Genomic DNA, 13612 nt, shown 5'->3' on the forward strand with positions numbered 1-13612 from the left:
TTTTTTTGGCACACCAAACACCATGCGGGAACTTAGTTCCCACACCCGGATGGAACCCATGCCCACTGCAGTGGAAGCTCAGAGCCTTAACCACTGGACCACCAGGGAAGTCCCAAAACACCTATTTTAAAGTAGCAAACATAAAGGACAGGTTCTATATATTTAATATAACTACAGGTTCTATATAGTTAATATTACTATAGGTTCTATATATTTAATATAAAGTTCTCAAAGCACATTTTTCATTAATACAACTTATTCATGACAAGTAAAGTGTCACTATTAGATTTTGCTGTTACTGTTTAGTAGCTAAGTTGTATCCAACTCTTTTGCAACCCCAAGGACTGTAGCCCTCCAGGCTCCTCTGTCCATGGGATTTCCCAGCAATAATACTGAAGTGGGTTACCATTTCCTTCTCCAGGAGATCTTCCTGGATCAGTGATCGAACCTGCATCTCCTGCATTGGCAGGCGGATTCCTTACCACTGAGCCACCAGGGAAACTCACTATTGGATTACCTTTCTTTTAAACACAACTTGGAAAAAAAAAAAATAAATAAATAAATAAATAAACACAACTTGGATGACCAAATAAAAAAACTTGGATAGAAATTTTATGTTTAAGACATCAAAAATCATTTAAAGTTTTCAAATATACCCACACATTTCTTCACCTACTGTACTCTGTACTAGTATAAAAGGAAACTTCAATTATCCCTGCTACTTTTCCTGCAGAATTCCAAATATTCCCATAGCACTCTCCCCACACTTTAGGTTTACCTTTTCTCAGTTACTTGTGTTTCTATCTTATTTTTCCTTTCATAAAGTTCAAATTCCCAGAGGGAATGGTCTTACTCATCTTTATATTTGGAACTGAATCTAGCAAAACATATACAGTCAGCACTGAAGTGGTGAATTGGGGGAGCTGCCTTTTCCTAGGCTGAAATGCAGGAGGATAAGAGTACTTGTCATGTGGAGGTTTCCCAGTGCATGTCTTCCAATGAATGTCCAATGCAAGAAAAGCTGGACTGCCCCGCCTTGGTTTGCCTCACAGCAAGTTCCTATTTCACTACGCTTTTAATATAAGTAACACTTCCCTCCCTCTTCAAAACCCACAGGTCAAAAAAACAAAAATAGCTAAAAGTAATGAGACCTAATCTCCCTCACAGAGGAATTACAATTTAAACTCTATATGCTACTAATTAACTCAAAGAAGAATTCTGGTTAAATAAACATCAAGGGGGTTATCATTTAATCACGTGTTACAGTATACTAGTCTTGAGGACTTCCCTGGTGGCTCAGATGGTAAAGCATCTGTCTACAATGTGGGAGACTGGAGTTTGATCCCTGGGTCGGGAAGATCCCCTGAAGGAAATGGCAATCCACTCCAGTACTATTGCTTGGAAAATCCCATGGACAGAGGAGCCTGGTGGGCTACGGTCCATGGGGTCGCAAAGAGTCGGACACAACTGAGCGACTTCACTTTCTTTCTTTCTACAGTATACTAGCATTCTTAACTAAGATGCCTAGAGTGTACAGAAGCTTTTATGAATGTGGAGAATTAAAGTTCAAGACATAAGACTGAATAATAAAACTTCAGCAGAGAAAAAGTTTCAGTAAAACTTAAGAAAGCTTGATGGTATCATACTAGAGGACACAGGAAAAAAAATAGTTTTGAAGAAGCTAAAAATCAGGTATGTCAGAGCAAAGAGTAAAAATATATTCAACATTCATTTCAAATTTTAAATTTCTACTAGATCATTTCTGCATTTTTTTTTTTCTTTTAAGAAATCAGATATGTCACATTACATCTCCTACTTTCAAGGACTAAGACATAAGGGAGTGATGGAAGAGTCAATGTCTAAATCTGAAGTAACAGTATATGAAGAGTCTAGAGAATCAGAGGAAAATCACAAAAACAAAATAGTTTATTTAGGGAGCATTATTTTAGGAGCAACTGTACTTGAGAGAAAATAATATTTAAATTAGTATGATATATATCAATGCTCTTTCTTCCTATTATTTAAACATTTAAAATAATTTATCTGAGTTTATCAAATTGTTTAGATTCAATTAAAAGCAGTAGTACTTGTAACTCCTCCTTAAAAGTTATACTTACAGTTGGAGCAGGAGCCATAATGCTCATCGGTACAGGAATCATTGGGGTGCCTAAAAAAGAAGCAAAATGAGTCTTAAGAATATAATTATATATACAAGAATATATTCTATATTAAGTACATGCCATAAAAATAAGTACCTTCATAGTTCTTTTAAGGGGAAATATAAGGCTAATAAGTGAGATATTTTTCAAAACCAAATGTATTTTACAGATTGGTCTATCTAAATAAACTTAAAAACAAAAACACTCATAAACCAAAAAGACTACCACAACCTGCTATTGCCTTAATGAGTACAAAATTCTGGACAGTTATTAATTCATTTAGTATGTGTTTTTTAAAAATTAAAAGGAATTTAAAATTTCTTCTATAAAACCAATACACCGGTAAGGAAGGAAACAATTTTTCATCATCACCTTTCCTGATTCTGAACAAGTGATTAAGCTTTATTCTCAATGCCTTAAAATTTCTTCACAAACTGGAAGTAATCTAGTCTTCCCTATAACTGTGTAACACAAGGACTTTGTTAAAAGTATGTTACTAGGAAAGACTATCAGAAAATAGATATTATGAGACTAATAAAAAAATAAAGAACCCCTCAAAAACTGATGCCCAAATGAAGTGGCTCAGGACACTATCCTTCTCAAGAAATTAATGTTTGATGGTTGATAACTACTCAGATTTCTGTTAATATTATTTTCTTAACCCCTCTTTTCAGGACAAACTCCTTTATCACAGGGCAGTTAAGTTACTAACTGTAATTCATTAATTGTTACATGGAATAATACACTGATAGTACTCAAGCTCTCCCACTACGTCCCTGGCGGCAAGGGGGTAACAAATACATATCCATGATTATCTAAAAGAACAGCTTAGAACAGCCAGTTACAAGCATAAATGTCTTAAAAACTTTTATAAGTACAGCATTCTACTCCACGATGTATATGCAATAAGTAGTTGTTTTTTTAAATTATGATTTACCCTCAAATTGCTGAAGCTTTAAATGATACTCCAGAAAAATTCCATATTTATCTTGTGGCTTTTCACATCTACTCCAACACAGCTGTGTACTTGACCTAAGGGTAGGAGGCCCCCAAAGCTGAGCCTCTGTAATGTACATGTTATGAATTAACAACCCATCAAATTAGCCAATTGCAAGGTACTTTTGATTCTGCAACAGTCAAGCTCTTTAGTAAACACTGTAATTTCAAACAGATAATCCAATGGTTAAAGCCAGGTCACTGATGTAAAGTTTTCCTAAAAAAGAAATACTTCTAGTTGGTTTACAAGATCATCTGTTGCTTTCAGCCTGAATTACATGGATTCTACGTTAAATGAAAATACTTCCCAACATGCAAAGTAAGGAGAACTCTTAGATACTATCTTTCATAAGGGAAACTGAATCTGTACAAAATGCTTTCAATCCCATTAAAAAAAAATCTGAACTACCACTCATACACCAGAGGAAAAGTTTAAGTCAAGCAGTGCTAATTATAAATCTCAAGATAACAGTTCTCAAATGTGGGTTCTCTTAACTGTGCTTAAATGGATACTTAGGAATCACCTGTGAACCTGTTAAAAAGACATTCCTGGGCCTTAATCTCTAAGGATTTGACTCAGTAGGTTGGGGTTGGACTTAAAAAACTTTTTTTACTTTATAAAACACTGAATAGAGGAAGCTTTTATATAGAACTTTGGAAACCTCTCCAAGATAATAGTCAAATACATATATATATATATAAACTTATATATTAATTTTTATTAACATATATATTATATTAATATATATATTAACTTTATATATATATATATAAGTTAAGGCAGAATAGTATATATATGATGTTACCACATTATCTGTGTTAAAGGAATTACACACAAAAAAATGGAATAGAAAAATATATACTTAGAGCAGCTTGTAATATGCACCAAAAATATCTGGAAGGATAAAGAAGAAACTAATAACCCTGTTTTGCTTTTGCATTTCAGTAAGGGGATAGTAATAAATTATATAGGAAGGTAAGAAAAGTTTTTCACTGTATACCTTTTTGATTGGTATAAATGTATTACCTATTATTTAAATAAAGATTTTTAATTTCCCAGATGAGTTTGATACTCAGCCAGAAATGAAAACTCCCACCATAGGAAAATGAGACATCACATTTCTAGAACGCTAACGGGCAGCGTTTCTACCAATACTCACACACACATTTTCTAAAGATAATATTGCAATGACATAAGGACACGTTAAAAAGAACCACCATCATTGGTGGCAATGTAAACTGGCGCAGCCCTATGGAAAATAGTATGTTGTTGTGGTTTAGTTGCTAAGTTGTGTCCAACTCTTTGTGACTCCATGCACTGTAGACCACCAGGTTCCTCTGTCCATGGGATTTCCCAGACAAGAATACCGGAATGGGTTGCTATTTCCTTCTCCAGGGGGATCTTCCAGACCCAGGGATCAAACCTAGGTCTACTGTACTGCAGGCAGACTCCTGCCTTGCAGGCAGAATCTTTACCGACTGAGTCACCAGGGAAGCCCCGGAAAATAGTATGGAGGTTCCTAAAAACTAAAAGTAGAGCTACCATATGATCCCACAATCCCACTTCTGGGCATATACAGAGAAAACTCTAATTCAAAATATACATGCACCCCAATGTTCATAACAGCACTATATACAAGAGCCAAGACTCATGAAAACAACCTGAATGTACATTGACAGATGAATGAATGAAGATGTGGTATATACTGATGTTTACAATGGAATATTACTTAGCTATAAAAAGAATGAAATAATGCCATTTGCAGCAACATGGATGGACCCAGAGATTATCATATTAAGTGAAGTAAATCAGAGAAACACAAACATCAAGTGATACCATATACATGTGGAATCTAAAAAAATGATACAAATGAACTTATTTACCAGACAGACTCACAGACAGAAAACAAACTTAAAGGGCAAGCAGGGAGGAAAAATTAAAGAGTTTGAGATCAGCAAATATAAACTACTATATATAAAACAGATAAACAACAAGGATTTACTGTATAGCACAGGAAACTATATTCAGTATCTTAAGTATAATGAAAAAGAATCTTAAAAAAGTATGTGTGTGCCTGTACATACATATAAAACTGAACACACACATAAAAAAACCAAGAAACTGAATCACTGTCTTGTATACCAGAAACTAACACAACACTGTTATCAACTGCAGAAGCAACAGTACCACAAACTCACCTGGAGGCACGGGTGGTGGAAAGCCAGGGAACTGTGGGGGTGGGATCCCTGGTGGGAGTGCTGGGATTCCCATCGGAGGGCGATTCAAATGAGGGGGGAAAGACATTCTTACTGCAGCGGTCTAAAGAAAGAAATCATGGCAAATCACGTTATTTGAAAAATTTACAATTTGATATGCCTGGTTTCTTGGCCTTCATTTTTAGAGTATCTGCAAAATTCTGAAGTTTCTTACCCAAAGAAGTTGGCAAAGACCCTCTTTTCTCTGTTTGTCCATTGAGAATTTTTTAAACTTAGATCTTTTCTAAAATAAGTTCCCAAAATGTACACGATCTAAGTTCAGGATAGACTCCTACAATCATATGGGAATACATATAAAGGAAGAAAAAAATTTTGAGGTTCAGTTAATATCCAAAAATTAAGTACCAAACATCAATGAATCTTTTTAAACCAAACTCAGAATTCAGGAAAATATCTAACAGTTTTTAAGTGTTCTGAAGCATTCATTTTTTTATGCATCCTGAAAACTAAATTAACAAAGTCACACAGTATTTGTTGATTCAGTGTTGGCCAGTTCTTGAAGAACAGATCAATGTCTCAGTGACATTCTACAAACCTGGGGAGGTGGGGGGGAACCTCCAGGTATCAGGTCCCATTGTAATCATTCAAATATAAAGAAAATATCCAACTTATTACAATGAAAAAAAAGTGATAATTTTTCTTAAACTTTAAAGCAAACCTCTTTACCATTCCTGAACGATATTCAATGAATGGATGAAATTCAAGAATAAGATGCTGGTATTTGATTTTTAAAAATACAAGAACACAATGAACTGTTTCATTTCGTTTATGACACTAGTATCACTTAAAAGAAACTTTTGTCTTTTCCCTAATGAATAGAAATACTTAAGACTTTCCCTACCCTCAAATTTTATATTGTCAATATTTTTGTCAACGTACTCAAGTATCCAAAACTACTGGGAAAAGTTTAGAAAAATGATGTTAGAATATCCTAGCAAGATTTCATGCACCAAAATAAGTGGATTGATCTGATATAAATGATGCAGCTAAAAGTAGCAACTTGATTAACAGGAGATTTTCTGCTGCATCCTTGGAAAAACTCCCCTACCTATTCTCCGTAACAAGGGATCCAGAGTTGTCTAAAGCTTTTAAAAAATGTTTTTCTCTACTATTTTCTTTCCTGGGTTTTATATATTGTTTTATTCATACTTCAGAAGAAAGAGGATAAAAAGTGCATGTCTTCCACTTCCTTGCCTCTAATCCCAAGTTTGGTATAAATCATTGTATTCTTCTAAAATACCTTTCTCTACACAAACTAATATATAATCATTTATGTTTTTGTGCAAGCCATGTAATCATAGTATATTGTTATGTACATTTCTCCCTCATTAACATCTCTTCATGTCATCAACTTCTACTCCATCCTTTATAATGCAGTAAACTATTACTATATAGATACAACTATCTACCAACATGGATGGTTATCTCCGTATTTTACCTCTTACAAATAATATTAAATGTTCTTGGACATAATGGACATGTAACTCTAAGCACCTGTGCCAAGTAATTCAATAATACAGATCAGTACTATTATATATCTACACTTTACCTCCAAATCCTCCTCCAAACCTACTGTACAAATTAATATTCCCACCAAGAGTATCTAGGTATGCCCCTTCCTTATATCTGCACCATCATTCCAATCTGATAGGTAAAAAAAAAATATTCATTTCTCCTTGAATTTCCCTACTCATTAATGAGATTGAGTATCTTTTCACTCCTTTATCAGACATTTCTTTAAAAAGCATGCCCTTCATCTTCATAGCTATTCTTCCTCAGAGTGTTTTCCCTTAAGATACTGAAATATTCTATAAAATCTAAACTTCAATTTCAAAAACACAGCACACTTAAAATATTCAGAAAGCTTTATAGGTAAAATAAATATCTAGAATAATGCCATATACCAGCAAGTAAGCTATTGGAAATGCCTTAAAATAGTAGGTATGAATGCAACTAATTTAAGACTGCAAATGTGCTGAATATTTAAATGACTTTTAAAAATACTTTTTTGCCCAATACAAAAACAAATATTCTATATGGAAGGGGACAGGAGTGTGTATCCTTTTAAAACATTGAGTGCTACTGTCCTACTTACAGAAGCTCTTATATTATCATTATAATGCTCTATCTCAGCACTTAGAAGAACAGTTGGTATTAATACCTGTTCAATGAATGAATCAGTAAACAAATAAACTCTAAGAAACTCTTTAAATAAATTTATTAAGTTACCATATGTGGGTACAATTTGAGCAGTAACAAGCACCTAGCCTCAGAATGGTTACAAAGATTGAACCATGAATTCATCTTTAGAATCACTTTTCCCCCAAGTATTAAACGCAAGTACTACTTAAAAAAAAAAACCCTCTATGTTCTTGGTGTTTAAACTATTTTTCAGTTTTCAAATGTCTTTTCATTCTGTTAAGAATTAACCAGATTATGTTTTAGTTTATGCAATATACCCATTTCATTCACTCCAATTTTTCTACAGAATATTTCCCTTTTATTTGGAACTGTTTAAAACTTGCTTATTCAGAGGCTGAACTTCAAAGATGAAGGCAATCTTAATAAGATAATGGCCCCTCCTACGGAAATTCAGAAAACAAACATTTCTGGTGATCTCTGATAATTATTAATGTTCACTTTAAACATCCTAAAAGGAGAGTATCAACCACATATTTCAACATCGAGTTTGGTATGTTTTGATGTATATGGAATGACTGAGAATAAACTTTTAGAATAAGCAAAGTTTATCTACCTGTAGTTGATAAACTGTAATACTCTTACAATACATTATAAAGATATTCAAAGTTGGTTTGTACTTTGTTGAATGAAATAGGGAAGAGAGCTAAAGAATGCTTTATTTTAGACAAGGTGGTCAGGCTTCACCAAGAAGGCAACATTTAAAAAGACTTGCAAGAGAATGAGGCAGAAAGCCCTATATTGGGGGCAACAGCCTTTCAAGCAAAGGAAACTGCAAATACAAAGAACCTGAGGCGTGTTTGCACGAGGAGTAAGAAGGCCAACAGCTGAAGCACAGTACTGGCTTAAACTGGAGATGGGAAGGGGGTTCAAAGAATATAATGCTTTGTAAACCGCTGTAAAAATACTGGTTTTATTCCGAAAGGTTTCTGACTTGACTTTTATTTTAACAGTGTCACTGGCCCCTATGTTAAGACTGGAGGAGAACAAGGGTAGAAAAGTGAGAGACTACTGAAATAAACCCAGGCAAGAGAGGTGGCCTAGAACAGGTGGTGGCAGTGAAGTGACACATTACTGGTTTCTAGATATATTCTGAATGTGGTCAATTGCCAAGGGATTGTGTGTGGGGTTTAACAGAGATGAGCTTATTTTATCAGCATTGAAATGACTTACTTAAGAAATACTTTAAATTTAAAGCATTTAAAGAATACTTGAAAAGCAGTGCTTCACTTTTGGAAGGTTCAAAACATTTTTATCCACCAAGGATGAAACTTTATGGCCCAAAATAACAAAAACAAGAACCTATGTTTGAAGTGTTTCCTATCTCTATTGTGGCAGTGGTCAGACAGGTTTATGTATTCATCAAAATTGACTGAAATTAAAATGGATGCATTTTAATGTATGTAAATTTTATCTCAATAAATTTGGTCCTCCCCCAAAACAAAATAAACTTCTAAAGAAGCTTTATCTATGCACTCTGCTTTTCTTTTTCACCTTTAACCACTTTTTCTGCACTCTTAAGAATACCATTACTGCTTATATGCATTCATCCATTACAAATTCATCCTGACAGAAACAAAGTATTTCACCTGGGATACAGACTTACAGGCTAACCTCATCAGGACAACTTTCTAAAACCAACAGTTCCTCCTCAGCAAACATTCATATACAACTTATTCATTTATTCCATAGAACATCTAGCTCCAATTATGTGCCAGATTCTTTTCTAGCATTATTTTTATTAGTTCTAATTGAGAAAATTTTAAGATACATGTAGTTACACAACCAACCCAGGGGCTAAACATTAGATATGAATGATTATTAGTGTAGCATGCACTGTCTCCTGCTGTGCGTACAGCCTGCAAGGTACAATGGATGACGTAACCGTCCCAGCCTACGCAAGGCAAGCCTAACACAACAGAGATCAGTGACAGTCTAGAGCTACGGTGGGAGTAGGAAGTGACTTGTAAACAAAAAAGAGAGCGCCTTTGGGATAATGGTTGCACATCTCTGCACATATACTAAAAATCACTGAATCATACATTACAATGAGTGTTTTATATGTCAATTATACCTTAATAAACTGTTTAAAAAAAATTATCAATACCAATTCCTGACTCCTTCAGGCAAAACCAAATTAAGACCTGTAGACTACATTGTATCAATACTAATCTCCTGATTTTGTTGTTAGAGAATGTAATTGTCTTTAGGAAATACACACTTAAGTATGGGGGGGGGGGTGGTTAAGAGGGACCACATCTGCAACTTACTAGCAAAGATTTCAGAAGAAAACTATGAAGACAAAAAGGAGAGGAAGATAAAGCAAACAGGTAAAATGTTAACATTTGGGGAATCTGGGTGAAAGATATTTGAGAATCCTTTGTACCATTCTTAAAACATTTTTTTAAGTTTGAAATTATGTCAAAATAAAAAGTTAAAAAGCGATAGCAGTAATTCTCAGTGAAAATATGTTTTCATTTCCTGGAGTTTCAAAATTCAAAAAAAAGTTAGGAAAAATTATATTAAAAAAACTGAGGAATCAAAATCCTCTTATGAACATCAGTAGCAGTATCAGAAAGAACTATCAAGAAATTAAAAAGATAAACAGCATGCTTTTATACAATATTAAGAGTCAACGATTACTATCATTTCTACAGAACAGTCAATATAATTTTTCTCTAAATTATACGTAAATGAAGAAAGTATATGAAATACAGCTAACTTGGGGGTAGCCAAAAAGGAAATAATTCATCTTCTGGGGTTACCAATGTCATGAAAACATTAACTAATTTTAATCTACTTTTGTTTACAAAAGCTTTCAACACAGGTCATCTCATTTAGCCTCCCAAATTACCTAGTGTAAAATATATTTTTCTTTTACTGAGGAAGAAGCTAACTTATCCAAAAGAATACAATTTGCGGATAACGACTCCAAGGTCCCCACTATCCTAAATTGCCAATCCAAAGGCTGTTTTTGCTTATCACAATGCCTCTTTCTAATAATAACATACTAATGATTAACTCTGACTTTATACAACTCTATCCAGGGTACACTGGAAGAAATGTTAAGTCAGGGATAGGCTCCTGTACTTCAGTGAAAATTCTTAAACAACAAACACTATCAGTTAATATGCACTAAACACTTAATATGTTACCTGGTTATTGCACTAAGGATTTTACATACGTTTCTCTCAATTAATTCCCAACTCCAATAACCTATGAGGTGGATATCATCAATCATCTTCACTTTACAGGTGAAGAAAACCAAGGCTTCAAGAAAAATTAAATGAGTTAAAACAGCATAGTATCTCCACTTGAATCGTGAGGAACTATTACTGACCAACCGTTTGCCTTTCCACCCTCTGAACATTTTGGAAATTACCTTTTAGAAAGTAAAGCTCTCAAAACAATATAAAAATTGCTTATACACTACTGCCAAATACCCAATTCACAGTACTTCACAACTAGAGCAGTCTGGTGCAAGAGAAGCCCAATTTCCTCCCTCCTTCTGGTCCGCTCCACTCTGCCCAGTTATCAAAATGGCTTTTCCGTGGCAATATAAAAACCATATTACGTAACTTCAAAATAATCTTCATACTTCTAGAACTTGTTCTAAAAACGTGTTGTAAAAGCAGTAATGAAGACCACAGACGGATGAGAACGAAGTAACATATTCTAACGTGGAGGTTGGACCTCTCCTAGAATCAATGGAGACACAGTTTACTGTAACCTCCAGGGGAGCAAAGGGGCAGGGCTACAACACTCATCACAATCTTAAGACAGGCAAACCAACCAGGAGGGTGCTAGAAAAGTTGGGCAGCAGCTAAATTTAAGTCGGGGGAGGGGGGAGTGGGGGGGATGGGGGCAGAGAGGGCAGTTCATTCGGTGGCGGGCTTTAGATGACCAGAGAGGAAGGGAAAGAAGTCAGACGGTGGCCAGCCCCGCTACCCCACCCCCGCTAAAAAGGGTGGGTCCTGGCCAGCTTCTAGGCAGAGTCTGGAGCAATTGTACCCTCGGCCCAGAATATCTACCGGAGGGCTTCCGCAGGCTCAGGCTTGAAAGGGATCTCAGGAAAGGACTCCCCAGGGGGGCGACCGCTAGTTTTCTGGCAAACGCGGAGTCCAGAATGGGCCGAGGCCACTCTGTGGCGAGCCGGGGAAAGGAAAGGAAAAGTGGGAGACAATGCAAGGAGGAAGGCTCTACCGGGAGGTTTGGCCTGCACCGGCTGCCGCTAGGCCCACAGATTTTCCAGGCCTTAGAGAAGTGGAGAAACCCAAGCCTCGTGCCCGTACCCTCCCCCACCCCAACTCCCCGCCCCCGTCCCCTTATTCCCATCCCACCCCGGCCCTCTCGCAGCCTCCCAGGCTTTCCCTCCGCCCCCAGCCGAACTACCCAGTCTCCCGGTTTCCACACGCGTTCTGAGGCGTGAACTCACCCGCCGCTGAGGAAACGGTACTGTTTTCGCGGTCTTCCGGGCTCCAGGTTACAAGTGGGCTCCACCGGTTCGAGGTTCCTGCGCGCCGCTATCCGGGAGACTGATTCCAAAGCGCCTACTCACACAGGCCGCAAAACACCGCCGCGCTGCGCGGGGAGCTTCTTCTGGAGGTCTTCCTAGTGCCCGGCGTGCATTGCGGCCAGGGGCGTGGGGATGAGGATCATAGAGAAGAGCGCGTATAGATAGTCTTCACTCTTGGCTCTGAATCACCACTCAGCGGCGAGTCACCATAGAGATGGAGCGCCTAATGAGGGCTAGAAAGTCTTGAGCCGTCATTTACGACCCACCCTGCCATTTTTGATTGGAGCTGATTGAGTCTTATGATTACGCGACGCCATCTTGAGGTCAAGGTTCCTGCTGGACTCGGTGTGAGGACTGTAAAGAGGGCTTCCCGCTTTCGGTAGTTTGTGTTTTTGGGGTCAGAGCCTTTGTGCCTCACTGAAGTTCGATGGGCTGATAACTGGGTCTCACCCAGCTCCTCAGTAGAAATCCCAAGTGCTAATCCTAGAAAACTCCTGTTGATACCAAGAGATAAGTGGATAAGGCTGTGGTTTTGAAAAAGTGCGCACATACACAAACAGGAAAGCTTACACGCGCTGGTAGGGCCAAAGAGGCGGCTAAAACATGTTTGAAATTCTTAAAAACGGCCTGTAATAGTATTTAACCTATAGAATTTCAGTGATTAGATTATTTAAATCACAAGTGATTAGGTTATTCAATTTATGGATTGTATGGTCAGTATCTAGTACAGGCCTGTGTTTCCCAACTGCTTGCATCTTAGAAGAGTTTTTTATTTAGTATAAAGTTACTGTCTCTGAGTGCCTGGTGCTGGGAGTATGGTAAATAGAAATGGAACTATTATCCTTGTTCAGAAGAGCTGCAAACAACGCAGAATAGAGGACAACCTGAACTGACCACTGCCTATAAAATTGAACACCCCACTCTAGTACTCTTGCCTGGAAAATCCCATGGACGGACGAGCCTGGTAGGCTGCAGTCCATGGGGTCGTTAAGAGTCGGACACGACTGAGCGACTTCACTTTGACTTCACTTGCATGCATTGGAGGAGGAAATGGCAACCCACTCCAGTGTTCTTGCCTGGAGAATCCCAGGGACGGGGTAGCCTGGTGGGCTGCAGTCCATGGGGTCGCACAGAGTCGGACACGACTGAAGCTACTTAACAGCAGCAGCAGCATATACTCCTTATCCGGTTTTGCTATTTACTTTTACTGTATAACACTTTTTCCTTCTTTATTTTATGGTTTGTTTGCCCATACCCCACTAGATGTAAACTTAAGGAGTGCGAGTATTGTCTGTTTTGTTCACTGCTGTGTATCCCAAGTGCCTAGGATGATGCCTCATAAATAGCAAAGGCTCAATAAATATATGTTTAATGAAAGAAATGGTTATATGTGGATACCGACAGTGCATAAAAAGCAGTAGGAGACTAATGTAGAATGCTATAACCAGTACCACCATCTGTAAAA

General features: G+C 37.1%; 1 protein-coding gene across 2 annotated transcripts in view; it reads right to left on the reverse strand.

Moving 5' to 3' along the window:
* The window catches only part of RBM25 (RNA binding motif protein 25), a 47707-nt gene extending 35450 nt beyond the window's left edge, over positions 1 to 12257 (reverse strand). The window contains exons 1-4 of one of the 2 annotated variants that reach the window (XM_025295250.3): positions 12067 to 12257; positions 5587 to 5703; positions 5355 to 5475; positions 2118 to 2167 (exon numbers count right to left, since the gene is read on the reverse strand). In XM_025295250.3, the coding sequence (XP_025151035.1) occupies positions 2118 to 2167; positions 5355 to 5475; positions 5587 to 5628 (213 nt within the window). In that variant the 5' untranslated portion in view covers positions 5629 to 5703; positions 12067 to 12257. The remainder of the gene's footprint in view (positions 1 to 2117; positions 2168 to 5354; positions 5476 to 5586; positions 5704 to 12066) is intronic. The other variant, XM_006055200.4, reaches the window with a different exon arrangement.
* Between the last annotated feature and the right edge of the window lie 1355 nt (positions 12258 to 13612).

Source organism: Bubalus bubalis, chromosome 11 (assembly GCF_019923935.1).
Source record: "Bubalus bubalis isolate 160015118507 breed Murrah chromosome 11, NDDB_SH_1, whole genome shotgun sequence".
Taxonomy (NCBI): domain Eukaryota; kingdom Metazoa; phylum Chordata; class Mammalia; order Artiodactyla; family Bovidae; genus Bubalus; species Bubalus bubalis.